Source organism: Protopterus annectens, chromosome 10.part0, assembly GCF_019279795.1.
Source record: "Protopterus annectens isolate FY-2018-M chromosome 10.part0, PAN1.0, whole genome shotgun sequence".
Classification (NCBI taxonomy): domain Eukaryota; kingdom Metazoa; phylum Chordata; order Ceratodontiformes; family Protopteridae; genus Protopterus; species Protopterus annectens.
In genome coordinates, this window is record NC_056744.1 from 1355158902 (window position 1) to 1355180361 (window position 21460).

At 40.6% G+C, this 21460-nt stretch overlaps 1 protein-coding gene across 1 annotated transcript in view; it reads right to left on the bottom strand.

Moving 5' to 3' along the window:
* Positions 1-9440: 9440 nt before the first annotated feature.
* Positions 9441-21460, bottom strand: part of LOC122814277 (alpha-amylase 1-like) — a 129152-nt gene continuing 117132 nt past the window's right edge. The window contains exon 9 of the mRNA XM_044086869.1: positions 9441-9630. Coding sequence (XP_043942804.1) covers positions 9441-9630 — 190 coding nt within the window. The remainder of the gene's footprint in view (positions 9631-21460) is intronic.

Genomic DNA, 21460 nt, shown 5'->3' on the forward strand with positions numbered 1-21460 from the left:
GTGTATTCTGGTGGCCTGTTGTCTTGGGGTTTGATGAAGTCTACAGCATTGATAGTGGATAAGTGTTGGATTGCATACATGCAGCTTGACAGCATACCCCACTTTGATAGCCAAGAGATCTATGGCATCCAAGATCCAGATAATGTACATAAATATGTGTGGCAGTTTATCTGGCCACTGATAATGGTGCCAAACTATTGCAGCAAAAGTATGTAGCCTGTTAAGGTGCCCTAGGAGTGGGACCTGAGGAATGCTAGTAGCAATGTATATGGAACTGCCCACTATGAGTTGTCATGGCCTCTGTAGTCAGAGCCAACAGTAATGTGATATCAGGAACCGGCATCAACTGGGTATGCATAGCCCATAACTGACCACCTTGCATCCAAACCCTTGCATGGCAGCATACCTAGGACTGTTTATGGCTTGTTGTGATGGCTTCTGTGATTAGAGCTGACAGTGATGCAGCATCAAGATTCATATGTATGAACTGAGTTTGCTTGGTCTGTGACTGACCACCTTGGTTCTGGACCCTTCCGTGGCCACGGCTGGCAGGGCCAGCAGAGGTTCTTAGGATGACTGTTACCACCTGCCTCATGAACACTTGAATGAATGCAGTTTTAGCAACCAGTGAAGTGAATGCACTGTCTCCTCCCTGTTACTATAGTATATATGTCTCTGTAGCCACTAGGTGTCATCACACAGGCCATGCATCCTGCATACCCTGCAGCACACTCACATTCTCTGCAATGATGTTGGTAGCAGCTGTCCATGCTTGGATCGCTGTCCTCCACATTCACTGATTAATGGCTAGGGTCACACCCACATTAGGGACAAACCTGGAGTTATGGCAGTACCATAGACAGCTACACCTCTCTCTTGTGGGGTATACATGCATGTCAGAAGGAGTGCAGCTCACTAATGCCATGTGGGCTGGAGACTCCTATGTAGCCTGGCTGGGATTTTCAATTACAGTATAGATGCCAAATATTGGAGTGGCTAGGATTTTGGCCTGTCACTGCACAGGTGTGTGTGAGAGTTCTTCAATGTTAATGCTGCAGACAGTGCTACTGTTTCAAGAGAATGTGCCATGTACACACTACCATCATTGCCAGCTACAGGTATCCTGTTGACATCAGCCATGTGCATTTCCTTTATGCTGGACCCCTACTACTAGAACTGGTGAATGTATAATAACAGCATACCTGCAGCAGCACTGAAATAAATGCTTACTCACCCTCCTACACAGCAGACATACTAGTAGGCGAATACCATGTGGATGCCTACATATCTTATTGTACAGGGTGCTGCAGTCAAAGACCGAGGATTGATATGCAGAAGTGCCTTACTGAATAAGTTCTGCCTCACATGCAATACACTGCATAATATGCAATGGAAATGCAAATACTAAAGAGGTGCATCCCTACAAACACTTGTGCAGTCATCACCAACCAGCCTCCCACATCCAGGCCACACAGTATGAGGGTCTGCTTCCCATTCACAGATGACATCACCAGTAACTCTTGTACCTCTGTGAACTGCTTTTGTGCTTGTTGTCTATCTCCTGACTTTGACATGTACTTGCAATGTCTCATGCCTAATTGTTAGCATGCCTGTCAGCAAACCTAATGTGCAGTACTATTATGATCAGCTGAAGCACAGATGTTCTGTACCACTCACAGCCACACCTGGTCCTGAAAAGCCTTGTTTACATTACCTTTGGCTAGAAAGCTCATGTCACATGCCAATAAATCCTCAGTCTCCTAGATGGCTAATTTTACCAGCTTTTGCCTTTCTTATGTATGTGTACACCAGTGCATTGCACACAGTATGATGGTCTGCTATCCCTAGCCAGTGGCAAGTAACTGAACCTCTGTTGTATTGTGACACACTCCCTTACAAACTGTAGCTGTGAGCATCTTATCACTATAACCCTTTTGTCTTCCCCACAATATACATTGATATGTCTCACCCTATGCATGGGAGCTTTTGTATCCTATGTTACATAGCCTATCCTATGTGTTGTCACCACTGTGCCACTACCTACAACATTTGAGAGTGTTGTGTCACTGTACTGTATTCCTGCACCCACATACACTACTCTGCCTATGTCCACGTTCCTGCCATCCTACACTGGTATTCTGTGCAGTGCAGTGCAGTGGTACATGAACAGGTGCTTATTTCATTCATTATTAAGGTGGTTGAGGAGTATCAAGTTAACATGAAGGGACATGGCAGGAGGTGAGAGTGCATCTCCTGATAGTGACATATGTAGGCCATGTGCAGTACTGCACAATCCAGGTTTAATATTATTGAGTTGTCTCTTCCTTCTGCAGAGCTGTGCTGGCTGCAGAGGAGCAACATGGTTGCTTTAGCCTGTGATATTCAGTGCCTCTGACCCTGGTCATTTGTGTTCACCAGAACTTCCTTTTTGCAGAAGGATGTAGGTCGCCCTTCTAATGGTACTCTGGAGGGCAAACGTGTGGCATCCACATCACTATGCAAAAAGGAAACATTTGCTACTCTTTTCATACAGACCAAGAAGGTTCCGCTAAGGTCTTCTGGTGACAGCTTTATAGGCTGGTATTATGTAAGGTGTGCTGACTGCTAGAAACTAGATGTCCACACTCAAAATACCAAGTGCTGAAAAGCCAAAAAAAAAAAAAAAAAATACTGAAAACACAGGAGATGAAAGAATTGCAAAAATCACTCTTCTACTTAAAACTTCTTTTTGCAAGGGATGACCCCCTGCACCACTACACCCCCTGAACTTATATGTGCCAACTCTAAGATCACTGTACCTCTGAGAGAAGGGAATATTCCAAGAAATGGCATCTTGTACTTACTATATTCAATTCCAGTCTTTCGGCCAGTCTCTATGTTTGGTGACCCCATTGAGGAAATCCTGATATTTCAAACGGTTACCCAAAGTGTCTCCTGGAATGGCTGCTCGAGTCACATGACAATCAAGCCCTGACCATAGTTTAGTATGATAACTGCAAAGCATCTGACCACAAGTCTCTCCTGAGGGTAGTGAGACAGTGGAAAAAGTAATTGGTTCCTGGCTGCCATCCATGGATGATCTGCATGAGACTCAGTATGGAGAAAGGGCTAGGAAGATAATCGATGATTCCACTCACCCTGCCCATGGCATGTACTTACGACTTTCCTTGGACAGGTGGTATCACAGCTTACACTGCAAAACATCTAGACTAAACAGTAGCTTCTTCCCTCTATCCATAAGTCTGCTGAACTTGAAAGCCAAGCATGGCATGGAATAATTACATCAATATGCCACTTGATGTGAAGTATCATCTATAGTAATCACTCTGGCCAATTGCTTCAATAACTGGTTGTAATAGCCTCATTTCTTATGCTATTGCTTCCTGAATGTGCAATAGCCAGGAGTGAGTCACCACTCCATACTGTATATGTGCAATATGAACATCAGAATATATTATACTACAACTGATAAAGTGCAATATCTAAGCAATCACAATGTGAAGTCACAGTCTATGCAATACCTACTAGTATAATATTGTCTAATGTCTTCCCATCCAATTGTGGTAATTTATTGTATTGTTAATATTTTAATTATTACTGTATGTGCATTAGTCTTACTGTCATTCATACTATGTGTTCATTGTTATGTCTTGCACGGGGACCAAACAATGTAATTTCATTCAGCTTGCACTGCTGTGTATGTCTGATCGACAATAAAGTTTACTTTAACTTTGACCTTGCTTCTTGTCCAATCCTTCTCATCTCCAAGTGCTTACCTTCTTCCTGTCTGTGTCCAGCTACTGCTGACCCCTCACCTTTTTAGTCAGTACCACCCCTGCCTGTGTCTGTCTTTTATACTTGTTTGTGTGCTGCAAACTTTTTTCTTTGTCCACATAAATAAATGCCCTTCTTCCTCCAACTCTGTCATTCCTTATGGTCAGCAGTGTGCGTATTTCTGTGCTTGCCATTTTCACTTTTCTAGTTTTGCTACCTGACCCTCCCCCCATTTATATAATAACCCTTGTTGGCACATTGCTGTGCTGGTCCTTCTTAGAGTGTCTACCAGTGCACATGTGGCAGGAATGTGGTTCTTCATTGTATACCTTAATGCATATTGCCTCCAGCATGCATAGGCATGCTTGACTCCTTTCCTGTGACAATGACCACTTTGAATATACACAGTTTCTTAGCATGACTCTTTCACTAATTCTGCTTATTGCTTAATGCCACCTGTGCTTGTAATATGGCTCTGCTATACCAGTTTTCAGAGTTCTTGCGCAATGAAGTCCTTACACGTATCTGAGCAGAAACAGGCTTCTTCAATTTATGGGATACTTGATACTTAGAGATATTTGGCCACAAAGTGCTTGTCTATGACTCTGGGCTATAGTTAGTAACATGACTTTCTAGTATATAAAAGTTGAAACTCTGGTGTAGCAGTTGGCATGAAATTATAATAACCATATACTAACAAAAGGCAGTGAACAAAATCTTAATGTAATAGCAGGGTGGTGTAACTACCTAAAAACTTTCAGGGGGCATCCTTAGCAGCAAAACAAAACAAAGAATAGCATACCTTTTATACCAACATGTGCATGATTTGCTATTCCACCTAGTCATTGGGATAATGATAGTCCCAATTTCACAAGGTTATTTAGTCAAAAAGATGATAATATCACTTTATCTTGTTAAGGATCACATAGCTTTCAAGATTAATCCATACTTTTAAACAGAACTGCTCTTCTGGTAATATGCTTTCCTAGGAAAGAAAATATTTTATCTTATAATTAATCATTAGGTTCATAGGTTCATAGGTTCATAGGTTCATACTAGGCTATCTGCCCGAGGGCATTTACAAGCCTAGCCCATAGTTTTGTGGCTTACGCCACCCCTTTAGTATGGGGAACTATACCCATTATTTTGCTGTGCCTCTGTTGAGCAGTGACACTGAGGTAATCCCTGGGGTATATCTGCGATCTCCCATCCATTGGTCAAGATTTCTCTTGAACAAGGCCAGCGAGGTGCTCTGCCTCACATATACCGGGATTTTATTCCACAGCATAGGAGTCTTTGGGTGATGAATCTATCCCTCCAGCACGTCCTATTAATAGCTGTGTCGAGGTTTAAGTCTCCGCCCTTGTGACTCTGACGGATCTAGATTTTTGAGGTGAAGCATATTCATCAAATCTGGGTTTGACATGGCCTTGTATGTTAGGCAAAGGTCACCTCTGAGCAAGCGTGGCGACTGAATAGAGCTGGAGTTCTTTCAGTCGGGCAGCATAGGACAGATGTTTGAGACCCTTTATCCTTTTGGTGAGGAACTTTGTGGCCTCTCCAGCTGCTGCAAGTGTCGGGTCAGATACATTCCGAATGGGGCATTGTACTCAATCATTGGTCTGATGAGTGATGAGTATAGGGAGACTATGACCTCCCTTGATCTAGATGAGAATCCCTTCATGATAAGGTGGGCAATGTAGAAGGTCTTCCTAACTACTTTAGCTACATGGGTGTCGAATGACAGACTACTATCAACCTGGGTCCCCAGGTTCCTGATAACTTCTTCTGTGCTCAGTGGATTGCCACCTATTTGGTAGCTAGGGGTAACCTTGTTTTTTCCGAAGGGTATGACTATGCATTTTTTGGCATTTAACTTTAGGCCATGGCTCTGGCACCAGTTATCCGTTTCTGTGAGACCCTTGTGAAGGATATCTGTGTCAGATGTGTTTTCTACTATGGCGCCCAGTTTGCAGTCATCTGCAAACTTTGTCAGCCATAACCCTCCTGTGTTTGCTTGTACTTCGGAAAAGTAGATGCCAAACAAGAGTGGGCCCAGGACTGAGCCCTGTGGTACACCACTTGTGACAGGCTTTGAGTCTGACATGGCGCCAGCAACTCTGACCCTGTGGGTTCTGTCACTCAGCCAGTTTGCAACCCATCTTGTGATGTATGGGTTAACATTTAAGCTGATGAGTTTTTCAATGATACCCGAGTGGGGTATTGTATCAAGGCCTTCGCCAGATCGAGGTAGGCTGTATGGACTGCCTTTCCTCATCAATGGCTTTGGTGACTGTTTCAAAAAGTCAACCAAGTTTAGAAGGCATGATCTGCCTTTGACAAAGCCAAACTGGGATGGATCCAAAGTCTGCAAATTCCCTATGTCTTTATTTATGAGGTCCATTATGATCCTCTCCATGGCTTTGCAGATAAGGCTTGTCAAGCTAATGGGCCGGTAATTTCCAGGGTCGGTGGAGGCACCGCCTTTGTGAAGTGGGACCACAGTTGCAGTGCGCCACTCCCTGGGTACGTATCCAGAGGTAAGACTATGATTAAACAGCTGTCCTAGCTGTGGGTTTAATTCCTCGTTGAGTTCGTGGAGCACACAGCCGGGGACACCATCAGGTCCCATGGATGCTGTGTTTTTAGCTTTGGAGAGAGCAGTTCTCACTTGGGCGTTGGAGATGTTTGGGTGGCTGCAATCGCTTGGTATAGATATCTCTCCTTTTGGGGGGGAGGGGAGAAGTTTGCACTGAACCTGTCAGCCAGTATGTTGGCAATGTCTGTAGGATCAGTAATCTTCACATCATTTTGAACTAGTTCTGAGCATATCTGGGAGTTACCTCCCAGGTTTCTAACATAGCTAAAGAAGGCCTTATGATTGTCTTTTGATTCTTTAGCTATTTTTCTCTCAAAATTTGCTTTGGATGATTTTATGAGAGCTCTTAGTTTTTTACTTATAGTGATCAAGGGTGTCTTACCTTTTAAGGATTTTGCTCTATCTTGTAGTAGCTTCCTCCTTTTGTTGTAGAGTTTGTTTATGGCTGGGGTCCACCAGACTGGACGCTTGCCTTTGGTACAAAGAGTCTTTGTTTTGCTTGGGATTGCCTTATCCATGCAGTCCTGCAGGTGCTGGTAGAAGGCATTTGTAAGTGATTCAGCGGCTTGAGTACTGTTTTCTGCCGCTCGGGGCCTTAAAGGAGACCACACTAGTCTTTAGAAGTGAGTAGTCGGCTTTCGAGAAGTTCTTTACTGTGGTTTTTTTTATTTCAGATGGGGTGGGATGAGGACCTCCAGCGAGATTAGTTTGTGATCTGATCTCACCAGTGAGGGGTATACTTCCGGTGTTGAACATTGTGCTCCCATGTTCGTGATGATGAGATCAAGTATGTTTTCTCCTCTTGTGGGGATGGTGACTAGTTGTTCCATGGCATTTGAGTTTATGAATTCCAGGAACTTTTGGGCTAGGGTGTTTGGGCTTGAGTAGTGTTCCCAGTCTATATTAGGGTAATTGAAGTCACCTAGTATGATGGTGTTTGGTGATACATTTATCCTTTCTAGTGTTTTCAGGAAGGCCATGTGAGGTTCCTGAGTTTGTGAGGGTGGCCTGTAACATGCTACAATTTGTAGAGCAGTCTTGCCTATGGTTAATTGCACCTGGATGGTCTCCGATGCATCGTGCATTGCCACCAGTCTTGAGGTGTGGGTGTCTTTGATGAATATGGATACCCCACCTCCTTTCTTGGTATTGTCCGGATTTTGGGGCCGGAACGCATGATAAGAGGTAAAACCTGATAGTGCTGGGGTGCTCTCAGGAGCCTTGAACCAGGTTTCTGTCACTGCACAGACATCGATGTTCTCCATACTGAGAAGGGCCTCGAGTGCGTGCATTTTGAGATTTAGACTTCTGGCATTGAGCAGCATTACCCTTAGTTTTTTTCCTTTTTTGTGTTCTAGGGTGGTAGGTTTAGAATTTGAGCCTTGCCTAAAAAAGGGGGTGGCAAGAGCCTTTGCCAATATCCGGAATCCCAGGGGTGACAGGTGCAAGCTGTCCCTTGCGAAGCAGCGTGGCTTGTCCAGCATGTCATCCCAGGCAGACAGACATTGGATCCCCTTTGAATGACACCAGAGTTTAAGCCAATTGTTAAAGCTGATCATCTTATCTCTGTATTGTGGCATCATTCTTGGTGAAGGTAGGATACTGCTCAAGGTCAGGGTCATACCTGCCTGGGCTACATAATCAGAGAGCTCCTCAATGTCTCTTTTCATGTAGTCCAAGGAGGTACGTCTCAGGTCGCTTTACACCAGCGTGGACAATGACTGAGTCGTATTTGTACCTGCTGTTGAGAGACCTGAGTGCTTGCGTTATGTGGCAGATTCTAGCGCCCGACAGGCAGCTTACTGTGACCTTCTCCTTACTCAGTCTGGTGAGCGGGACGTCAGTGTGTCTGACTATGGAGTCACCAATGACTAGTGTGTCTGGCATTGTGTTTGGCCTTAAGGGCTGTGACTGTTTGACACTCTGACTGTGAGGTCTATGTGTTGCAGGTGTTGTGTTCTGAGGTAGTGGTTGTTTGGGTGTCTGCTTTGGTGGCCTCTGCTGTTTTGGTAGATTTTTGATCAGAGCCGCGAGTATGTCTTTGTGTGTTTATGTGTATGATTTGAGGTTGTGATGGTACTATGTGAGACTGGGTCTATAGTGTGTGTGGTAACCTTCTCCTCCTGACTGGTCTTGCCAGTCCTATGTTGAGAGAGCTCAGCCTCCAGTTTGGCCGTATAGTTGCATCTCTCGCATGTATTTGTGTTTTGTGGGAGGAGGAGAGGGTTGTTCAGTGTACATGAGGCAATTGTAACATTGCCTCAATATTCCCAGGTTCACCAGCTGAGCAGGAGAGGACACTAGCAACTGATCCCTCGACATGCTAGAAGGACTAGACAAAAAACTTTAAAAGAGATTCTGGGGACGTGGGTGACCGAGAAATGGGGTTTGCCTTTTGGGGTGCTATCTATAAGAGTGCCGTATCAAGGTAATAAGTACTGTAGGAGCAAGTGCTAGGTTTAACAGATAGAGAAAAGTCTACTTGGAGTCAAGTAGAGATGATCTTTTTAGGTATTAGAGAAAGTGCTAGTAACAGGGATGCTTAAAGGTAAGATTGAAAAGAATGCACTCTGCAGTGTGCACTAGAGAAGTTAGATATGAAAGTAGGTAACTTGAGTTTTACCTGTTTAAAAAGTTAAGGTTTAGTGGAGAGTTACTATTTTTAAAACAGTAAGATGGACTGAAAGGAGTGGTTACTTTTGTATTTTGGTGCTATGAAATACTGTAGGATGGCCAATAAATTTAAATAATTGAAGGGGTGGGATTTCAAAAGTGATGGTTTTGTGATTACTCACATAAGCCAGTGAAAGTAGAGAGAAATGAGATATATGGTCAGATTAACATAAGAGGAAAAGAGGAAACAGCCAGTGTCTTTTTATTTATAAATTCGGAACATTTTACAGGTAAATAAATATACCTATATAGGGCTGCATTATGACGTATGTTATAGTCCTTTAATCTTTCATAAAAAATGTCCTAATTTAGGTTTTTAGTTTACCTGAAGTTTATAATTTAGTTTCAACATTTTTATGGATGGGTTTGGATACATTTATCACTGGGGGCTAAGTTACAATTTGTTATCGACATGAATGGCAATGAATGGATCTTCGGCACTGTTGCTAATCTGGAAACGAGCTTTTCCATCACCTACAACAGTGACCCTTATTCCACTGCAGCCACTTCCCTCCTTCTGTCCTGAAATGACATCGCAGTAGGTACCAGCTGGGAGTCCTGTTTGCAAGGTTTCATCTATTTGCCTAAAAAGAAAAGCAAGTGACAGGAATATTAAATAAATGAAATGCTGACTGGCTATTTGCATTGCAATGAAAAAGTGGTCTATAAGCACTTTTAAACATAAAAAGAATATTTTCTCTCATGACTACCAATCATGCTTATGATTTTCAATCTGCTGTAACCTAGCACATCTATTCATTTTTACAGGAAACAGAATGCAGTGCTACTAAAAAACAAGAAGAACAGAGCCAGTCCAGAGAGTGTGTAGGCATGTGTTTAAGGCATCTTATGTGTGACTTAATAAAAGAACATTAATTAATCGGATACCCTTTAGTTTTAAAAATGCAATGGCAGACCACATTAAATCAAATAAGCTTCCTTGAAGTGTGCTGAAAATAAAAGGTACCTCTAAACACATTTTCATCATGTTAAAATTAATCAGTTTATGTAATGAGTACTCTGACTGTGGATTACTCTCAGTCCAACTTCTACTGCAAGCAAATGATTTAACTGGGCAGAATTGGATAATGTTGCTCTGTTTCTTCAATGAGGTTACTTCAGCAATTTGCTTTCTGTTCTTATTACAATTGTTAGGCAAGATAAAATGCTCTGTTTATATAAACACTAATAATTTCACAAGAATTACTTGCAGGAATGAGAACATGCTTTAATCAGAAATACTTGGATAACACAGTGACAATGTTTTTATTTTCTGTCTCCATGTCTTTGTCAGTCTCAGATAGCATCATGACATATACCAGCTACTATTATATGCCCTCTAGGAAGGAATGATAGAATAACTTTACCCCATTGTCACTAAAATGCAATATTAATCCTGATTTTAGTGTTGGCAGGTACTAACACCTTCCTCGAAGTGCCATAATGTGCAATACTGCTGGATATTGTGTGACAAATGAAAGAGTAGTAAAGCAATATGTGACAGATTAAGTCCCTTATAAATCCTATTTTTATACAATCAGTTCAGAACCAACAAAATAATTGGATTCTTATTATTACATTAGTAAAAGCAGGTAGGTTAGATGTTACAGCTTGTGTAACCCTGTTGCTTGAGGTTTTAGGAACACAACAATCCCCATATGAGGAGCTCAGTACCACATGATGAAATTATGACTACAATCAAGATGATTTGGGACAATTTAGGAAACTGGGTACTAGACAAGCAAGATATGTTTGGATTGACCAGCAGTGTGTGTGTGTGTGTGTGTGTGTGTGTGTGTGTGTGTGTGTGTGTGTGTGTGTGTGTGTGTGTGTGTGTGTGTGTGTGTGTGTGTGTGTGTGTGTGCGTGTGTGCATGTGTGTATGTGGGGATGTAGGTGGTGGTGGTCATAGAAGCGAGGTTTGCTGCTGGGCTAAAATGTAATGGTCATGTCTTTCATTGTAGTATTTGTTAGCAGCATTTGGGTAGTGACATATGCATGCTGCTCAGCAAAGTGTAGTTTGACTCATTACAGCCTAGTGACACCTATAGGTGTTTCTGCAGTTAAATCCTATTGACACCTGTAGTCATCAAGTATTGCTTGTTCATATCTGGATTAATAATTTCAAAGCCATGCTACATACAAGGTATTAGAAAATTTCTACTTAAAGATTACACAGTGGAAAATACAACAGCATTGATATCTGACTTCTGTCTATTGCAGATAAAGGGAGGTTGAATATTGTTTATATGCTACTTATTTGTATTGTAATCATTTTTGTATTTCTCTAACTGTATCAAAAATTGAGTGCATAGATAGAACTGCTTAGCCTCATATGAAAGCTCACAGCTGTATGAAGAAAATGCTGTTGGCAGCGTGAATGGCTATTGAGATATAATAAGCTATTTATGTATCATTACATAATTCATATTTACTGTGATTTTTGTGGCTTACAAAATCCAGTTTAAGACCTAGAACTGAATGAATGCAATCATTGTAAGTGTTGCTTTCTGCTGAATAGTTTGCCATTTACATTTATAACATTCATGGATCTAGAGATATGAACATTTGTTTGAACAGTTAGGTGATAAACTTCATTTTTTAAGAACAGTTAGGTGATAAGGTTTTAAGACTCAGGCCATGCCCACTGGGAGTTACAGTACAAATTAGAAAGAGCTCCATTGGATAGAATGAGCTAGAAGGGTTTGTGCATTAGAAAAAGTTCAAGAGTTAGCACTGCGGCCATACCCCTGAGCTGTTATGGAGAGTGGCACTTTGGGTATAAACACAGATACTCCGTAAGACTGTTTCAGTGATATCCCCACCTTTGACAGCTCATATATCAGTATACACAGAGAGAAAATAATGGATGGAAGATGTTTTAATCTCACAGTTCTGTGAAGAGTAATGTCTACACAGAGGAGGGAAGGGAGTAATGACTGGCAGACATTTTGGAACAAAAAGAACATATAAAAAATGCACAAAGGGTGAAGAAGAATCCCAGGATTATATCACATTGCATAAAGATGACATGTAGCATTCCTACAGTAGCAGCTTTTAAATTAAGTACCAGAACATTCTTCATCTTCGGAACAAAGGCCATTTTCAACTAAATACCCTTACCGGCTAAACATGGATTGCTACCAATGTACATCTGTACCCATATATTTGTATTCTTTGTCTTCTATGACATATATTTACACCATTAGCCAAATTTGTAGACGACAAACTGAAGGCTTTGTCATACACTGGAGACACAGTCCTTAAGGACTCTTGGGATTTTTTAAGGTGTGTTAAAACAGAATTATTTTCATCAGACCTTATTTTTATCACTCTTGACATAGTGGACTTATTTGGTTCTATCCCAATTAATGAAATCAAATTGAATGAGAATTTGAGGGTGATGCATCCTGACAAGGGAGGGGGGACAGTCCTCATGGACAACATTTGTTATGAATCCAAGATGAGAGAATCTTTACATGACACAAGTAAATATTCTAAGGCCTCGATCAATGAGGTGAACATAGCCAAAAGTAAAATACACTTAATGTTAGATGATTTACTGTTGGACGGTTCCATTAGCAAGGATCAATATAACTTTTTATTTAATCAACACCCCCGGGTTCCTACGGTATTTGGTATACCGAAGGTTCATAAGAACCCCATGGACCCACCACTGAGGCTAATTGTTTCGGCCGAGGGGTCTATCACTACACCATTAGCCAAATTTGTAGACGACAAACTGAAGGCTTTGTCATACACTGGAGACACAGTCCTTAAGGACTCTTGGGATTTTTTAAGGTGTGTTAAAACAGAATTATTTTCATCAGACCTTATTTTTATCACTCTTGACATAGTGGACTTATTTGGTTCTATCCCACATGAGACAGGCCTTTTATGGTCGGAAAAGGCAATGTTAGACCAAGGTACATTTTCCCACCTTGATTTTACTAATTGCCTTTTATTCATGGAAATTATCTTGAAAAATAATTACATGTACTTTCAGGGGGAATTCTTCAAACAAAATAAAGGTGTTGCCATGGGCGCTAAATGTGCCCCTACATACGCGAACATTGTCTTGAAATGGTGGGAGAAACTATTTATTTTGAATAGTCCATTTACTCAATGTCGGTCCTTGTACAAGAGATTTCTGGACGATATATGTATATTTAGGACAGACACTATGGAAAGGTTCCATGAATTTTTGGATTACTTGAAAAGCACTACCAACTTTTTGGATTTTACATTTGAGGCAAATGCAGAACAGTGTGTTTACTTGGAGATTATACTTAAAAAGCAGGCTAAGGGGTTTTCCTCAAGCATACACCGTAAGAAAACCTTTTCTAATTCATACCTCCACTACCAAAGTGCACATCCCTACTTTCAAAAGAAAAATTTAGTTAAGGGACAACTTGTCAGGGTCAGTAGAATGACTTCAGACGATGTAGAATTTTTAAATGAATGTAGGAATGTGTGTAGTATGTTGGTGGATAGGGGCTATCCAAGATCCCTACTTGATGGGGCCTTATCTGAAGTGGTTCAAGAAAGGCACAAAAGATTTGCCCCTATCTTAGGACAGAGTATTTCTACTCTGACCAATGATTCAGGCACTAAAAAAACTATTTCATATGACACAGCATATATACTTGATTACACAGGTGATTCAGCACCTATTAGGGAAGTGATATCCAAGGAATGGTCAAGATTTGTTCAAATTTCAGACCTACCTTTTGACCACAAGAGTCCTTTAAAATTTATTTATCGCAAGGATACAAATTTGAAACAAATCTTTGAGTTTGGAAGTCCCAAAGTCAAGAATACTGGCCCACGGGGGGTGGGTACATATAAATGTGGCTTTTGTTCTCAATGCCCCAGGATAAAAAACAGAAAGGAGATTTTTTTGGAAGCTAGGAACAGAACACTTACTAGCAGAGGTACATAAAATTGCAACAGCATTATCATTGTATACCTTGCAACTTGTAATTTTTGTACCTCGTTTTATGTGGGAAAAACAGAAAGGAAGCTGAGATGTCGCATTTATGAACATCTATATGAAATCAAAAAACAAAATATGAAAAATGCTTTGTTTAGACATCAAGCTTCCTGCCCACAAGCAGAATTTTCTTTCTTTGTGTTGGACTCTGTACCTAAGGATATAAGGGGTGGTTTATGGGAAGACAAATGGGAATACAAAGAGTTATACTGGCAGATAGTATTAGACAGTAATAAATTTCCAGGTTTGAATGACTATTTGTCTATTAAGCCAGTGTTAAAACTCAGATCAGCAAAATTGTAATGCTGTTGTATTCACACCATAATGCCACTAGATGTCACTATTTTCCATGCATTGCACATCATACACATTTTAGAACAAACAAGTTAAATAGGCTTTTTTAAAACTGAGTGGTTTTAATGTGGTAATTAACATTACCAAATATGTTTTTTTAAACAAAATATGTTTATATTTTAGTTTTATATATATACTTAGTTATTCATTTTTAAGTCTGTTTGGAAAAATTTTACAAACATTGTTTGTCAAGTTAATAGAACAAATCACAAACTGTTTTTTTACTAATTGACACTACTTACACTAATTGGTCATTACTGGTGGTGGATAGTTAACAGGGTAGGGTATATAACCAGAAGTGATGTTAATCTGAGTGTTTTAGTCTTTTCTGATGAAGATTGTGTATCGAAAACGTATTTTGGATTTCCAGCGTTATTTTTACTGTCCCTACAATAAACGGAGTTCTGGTGGATTGTGAGTTTCCTTCGTGGTGTCTTAGGCAAAATTTATTTTTGGTTACAAGTCTTCTTTATTTTGCCTGCATCTCTATTTTTTTGTGGTTCATTGTTACACCTAAAAAAATCCCAATCCCTCCGAGGTACACACTCTAGGGACCTAAACCTTGTTACCACATTGTACATGACATGCTGGGGGGATAGATTTCTGTCCCAGAGACTTCCCATACTCTGGAACAGGCTACCCATCTATATCAAGCAAACTTCTTCATTAGCACTCTTCAAGAAAAATCTTGATGAGTGGGTCACTTCTGTGTCTCTGCTCGGCAGTGGCACAGGAAAATAACTTTCTTGGGTGGCGTAAGCCAGGGAACCTTGTTAGCTAGGCTTACATAGGCTCTTGAGCCGATAGCCTAGTACCTGCCTATGAACCGATGAACCTATGAAGAGGGTCAGGATATACTAGGGGGATGGGGGAACCACATGAGGGTAGGGACAGGTACAGGGACTGTGTGTGTGTGTGTGTGTGTGCGTGTGTGTGTGTGTGTGTGTGTGTGTGTGTGAGAGAGAGAGAGAGAGAGGGAGAGAGAACGGATGGGGAATTCCACTGCCTACATGAGCAGTAGGGTAATAAGCTGATCTACACTTCACAGTCATGCCTATGATTTAAGAAATATGCAAATTAGCTGATAATGATGTACAGCCTCATAGTAGCTAGCTTGCTCCTGAAACACAAATGGGCACATCAAGCTGTAAGGGCCATTCCAATGTGAGTCAGGCCTTTAAATAATTGTCAGGAATATCATCTGCATATGATAAAAAATGAAATACTTACACACCCTTGCATTGTATGTTCAGCATCTTTCACTATATATTGTAATTTAATTCCAACATTTATACATTTTTCAAACACACTGCCCATAGGGTACCCTGCCTCATTCCACATTTCAGTTCTATTTCTTTACTGAACAAACCATTCACTTCTGAAACAACATTATTATTTTGATATGCATATTTAATAGCATTTATAAACTTAACTCTTAATCCATACTATTCTATAATATTGTACAAGCTTTCATGCCCTGTATTAACAAACACTTAATATCTACCACCATGACTTTTACATCATCATCATTTCCATATAGTGTATTATCCACTACTTGTTTTACTATTTTTACATGTAATACCATAGAGTGACAACATCATTACCTCTTGTTATGCTTTCTCAAACTGTTTTTTAGGCTTTTCATAAAAAATAGAGTCTGTATCATTTAATGCAGTTTGTTTAAAGTTTCTAATATCAGAATTTTTCCCTTTTTTCTAAATCAGTTTCACAGCTCCTTCAAACATTTCTCTTTTTATGCCTCCCTTTTCTAACCATTCATTTAAATTTTTTACAGAAATTTCCTTTTGCCATAGTTCATGTTTCTAATATATTCATACGTTAAACCATCCAAATTTGCCACAAAATTTGCCTTAACTTTTTTAAAAGCTCATTTATTTCCTACAAGTAATCTGCCTTTCCAATATTCATAGATTCATATCTTTGAAGGTTTTATTGAATTATTTGAAAATCTTTTTTATCTTCTTTTTTTTTTTCTAAAACCTCCCCAGCATTTAATAAAATCCATGTAGGCTCCTTGTACAGCCTACATGGAATGTACTCATGTACGCAGCCATGGTTCCCCCTCAGTAGAGCACCATGCACATTAATCATTGTGCGCTTCCTAGGGAGACCATAGTAACAGAGATATGGAATCCATGCACACAGAAGTGTAGAGGCTGTCCAGATGTTATGTACATAGTGAGGCTCCCTGCAATGTTCTGTGCTACTATTGAAATGTGCTGTGTATTAATAGCTTGTGTTTTAAATTTATAAATTGTGATTTTGTTATTTATTTATTGTTTTTAATGTCTGAGCAGCGCGGCACAGAGTGCAGCAATGCAGACCATACTTATACATAAACACCTGCTAGACATCTAAAAATAGAAACCAGATGTAATGAATTATGATAACTGTTTGTTTTATTTATTTTTTTAATGTCTATTTATGCACCATGGTGCAGAGCACAGCAATGCAAAGCTGCACTTACATATACACATTAGATACCTGTCTGACAGCTAAAAATAGAAACCAGATGTAATTAATTATTTATTTCTGTATATGTGCAAACCCATTTAAGCCCATTTGCATGGTGCGCTGCAATTACTTAGTAGTGTATGTGAAGGTATACTACTTTATATACTGTCCAAGCAGTTAAATGTGTAGAGTGATGGCCTACAGTTCCATAGATCCTGGGTTCAAGTCCCTAGCATACATATCGTTTGTTGAATGTAATGTAAACTGTCTTTTAAATTAAAATCAATATTTTACATATGGGAGGGCTGCGTGGTGCTAAGCACGGCTTAAATGTGGTCAATAGTAATACTGTTTGCTCACTCCTAAGCTTCGCTAAAATCATGGCTCTGTGAGTTTTTGCACTGCTCAGCTTCACTTAGCTGGTTTGCATGATGCTAAGCAACACAGTGCTTTTTTGAACTTTGCTGAATCATGTGTAAGGGCAGGAAAACAGCCTATATTAAGGCTAGTAGGTGGGAATTCTGCATAATTTGTTGGAGTCTACTTATCTGTGGATATGCCAGGTGGTGTTAGAGAGAGTGCACACTTTCAGACACTGAGTGCAGGAGTCCAGGGTTTTTGTTGGGCTCCATATACAGAATTATGAACCTAGGCTGCTGCAGGGCAGTTACTAGGTCTCGGAGTGTAAGGCTGAGGCCTGGGATCAGTTGGGCAGGGATCTTACCAATGTTACTGGTATTGTCTGCACTAGTGAGCAGTGTTCTCACCACTATGATAATCTGAAGCAGATAAAGAGGGGAACGTTGGACACCTGTGTACAACAGGCTAGGGCTGGGTATGCCAACAAATATGGAAGTATTTTTTTCCACTGTTTAACCAAATGCAAGCTGAATGTGTGCAAATCTGGTATGCATAATGGTGTGCTTCTCTCCAACAACTGCAGCTGAGAGGACTTACAATATTCAGTCCATGCAGGGTGCCTGGTCACGTTGTGCCATGAGTGTGGTAAGTATGGATATATTATAATACACAGTGCAATAAGCAATAACAAATAAAAAATGTACTGCAATAAAGAATAAACAATAAAAACTGTAGTGCAATAAATGGACAATTAAAACTATAGTGCAATAAATGAACAATAACAACTGTATTGCAATAAACAAGGGAATTATCAGCAATACCAATAAAGTGTTAAGCAGCAGCAGCATTGTGGTTTCCTAAATAAATCTGTCTTAATAATATGGCTGTATTCATTGCATGTGTGTTCTACTGTCACTGCAGTCAAATGTAAAACTGTAATAGCTCTACACTGCAAAAGGAATGTCCTATAAATTGTTTTTTTTTTCAAGTAATAGTACAGGTCAAGATTGTCTCCAGGCCAATGTAAGCCACATAATGCTCACATTTTCTTCCTCTTCAGGAGCAAAAGATGTATGGCTAAGGTATCCCACTTTATGAGCAGATGTGTAGATTTCACAGATAATTACCAGCAATACCAGTAAAGTGTTATGCAGCATTGTGGTATCCTATATAAATCTGTCTTAATATTTGCTATAGGGCTGTAATCATTGCATGTCTGTTCTAAGTTACTGCAGTTAATTGTTATTTGCAGATGTCCACTGCAGTCACAGCTATTGGGTTCTACACCCATGCCTGCCAACTAAGGCATGACACTTGTGTAGTTTACTTAATGTACACAAACGTGCCTCTCAACTGTCAGAATTTTTCATAATGTAATTACAGCTGCCTAATCTGTCTGTTCCATGATTACCACATAAATGATTACCTGGAATGCTATATATTTTCAAATCCATTTACATAACAAACATTGGTAGTTGTATAAGTCCACATTATGTGAAACTGTTCTGTGTAGTTCTGTACCTGTATTTGTTACTGCTGGGTCCATACTGTCCCATGCTAACAGCTTGAGAGGTATGTACAGCATGTGCTACATCAGCTATAGAAGACTTGTAGTCACTATACTCTCAACTGACACTGCATACCTGTAAGAAGTTTGTAGTTGTACTCTGTGTAGTAATATTATCTGCGAGGTAACTAATGTTACATTTTTCTCGCTCTCTCCCCACCCCTTATTTTCTTTAATTTATTATTGTTATTTATTATTATGATTTAATATTAACATATTTTTTACACTAACTGTTTTACTGGCTATATGGTTTAATTCATACTTCTTTGCTGTTAACATACTTACTGTTATGTTACTTAATGTTCTGTTACACATAATATACCTTAATATGTATTTGGATTAATAAATATTATTATGTTCCATTCTGTTAATACTAACATTGGCTCAGTTAATATTAACTTTAACTTATTGTTATAACTACTTTAATATAGTGCATCAATGTTGGCTGGTTCCTCATTATCTGCCTACCTTGCCTCTTCCAGCCATGGCACCAGGTCCCAGCATGTCTGGAACCCAGTCTGATGGTGCCCCCTCTTCTGCCCCTGCACTACCTGTGGGTGTTGGGTAGTAGCGCCCCATGGGATGGGACTGGGCCCCCCTCTGATAATGGTGATGGAGTGGGAGTTGTCACCCATGATGAACTGCCAGGTTTGGTGCTCAGAACCATCTTCTGTGGGTTTGGGCAATGTCTGTGCCAGATGGTGAGCATGCTGGCCACCCTGGTGGGGCAGGCTCACCCCAGAGCCCAGCCTCAACCACTGCCACCCTCAAGGCACTGACAGAGCAGTGTCAACAGTCCCATGGGTGGGGATGTGAGTCATACTGCTACCTTGTGGAGGCACAAGGGACTGAGATTCCACAGCACCCTCCCCATCCAAGATGTTTACCTCCCTCTTGTGTCACACACCCCTCCTGTTTGCTGTCTTGTCTGTCTTGTCTGTCTGTCCCCAAAAGCTTTCCTCACCTACTCAACTTAACTTGCGCACATGTACCCATGTACATCTCCCAGTATTCCACTCTCACCTTAAAAAAAAGGGCACCTGCCCCCCCCAAAAAAAAAGTTGTCCCATACATAGCTCTCCGTTCCGCACACGTGTCTACTGGACACACATAATTTGGTCCAATTGGCTTAGCAATACAATTATGTTGTCCTCACCCCTCTCTCTGGGGGTTAGAGTCTAAAGTCACCTAAAAATTCTGTCAAAGTGTACAGTTGTTGCTGTACAAGAAATGGATAGCTATTGTTCTTTCCTATACCCTTCCTACACATTCCAGCCTGCCTTTCATTATGTTTTTCCCTCGCTTGCATCCAATTTCACCACTTTCCTATCTCCCAATTTTTCTTTATATTTTTTAGAGAGACGCTGCGCAATGTGCTGCATTGCTCAGCTTTGCTAAGCTCAGCTAAACAGAGCTATATTGATATATGTGTTTTAAATAATAAACATGTACAAAATAAACACCTGTCCCCTACTTTGAACCCATGACCATTGCACCTGTATTAACCTGGCATGCCACACAGCTGTTAGCTAAAACAGGTGGTTTAGGCAAAACATAGTAATTGCAGGTTACAGTCATTAAGCAGGTTTCAGTGGAGCTGGGTATCATGACACATAGAACAAACTTGCTTAAAGAGTAATGCAAAAATTGGGATTGCACCTTGCAGTCTAGTGCAAGAGTGCATTACTACAATGCCAACCACACAAGAATGGATGTAAATTAGGTCTCTAATACCAGGTAAATGTTCCCTTTTATCAGCAACATTTACAAGTACACCTGCTAAGGAATAACTGGCAAAATACAAGTACAACAGGGACCTTGGTGTAGAAATACATCCATATAAAGCCATGCCCATAATGATGGCTGTAAAAAAGTATGTCACAGCCTGTATGTGTGAACTTATGTCTTGCAAATAAACAGTGAGTCAGTAGCTCATAGGTTCATAGGTTAGGTTCATATGCTCATACTAGGCTATCTGCCCTAGGGCATTTATAAGCCTAGCCAGAATGTGTTTGGCTTTCGCCACCCATTTTAAATTTATTTTGCTATGCCCTTTATCGAGGTTAGTATACTGTGCCTCTGTCTAACAGTGACAGAGAAGTGATACCCGGGGTAAACCTACGATCTCCCATCCACTCATCAAGATTCCTCTTGAAGAGAGTCAATGAGGGACTCTGCCTAACCTGGACTGGGATTTTATTTCAGAGTGAAGGGAGCCTCTGGGTTATGAATCTGTCCCTCCAGCATGTCCTATTTATTTCAGTGCTGAGGTTCAAGTCTCGAGCGCAGCTCGATGGGATTTGGATTTTCTGAGGTGCAGCATGTCCATTAATTCCGGGTTGGACATGGCTTTATACATCAGGCACAGATCGCCTCTGAGCAGGCGGTATGCCACTGAGTAGAGCTGGAGTTTCTTTAACCGGGCAGCATATGGCATCTGTTTGAGCCCTTTGATCCTCTTGGTGAGGTACTTTTGGGGTCTTTACAGTTGCTGCAGGTGTCTGGTAAGGTACATCCCTAAAGGGGCATTGTACTCAATTATGGGCCTGATGAGGGATGAATAAAGAGGCACGATGACCTCCCCTGATCTAGATGTGAATCCCTTCATGATTAGGTGGGCTATATAAAATATTTTTCTAACCACTTTGGCCACGTGGTTGTCAAAT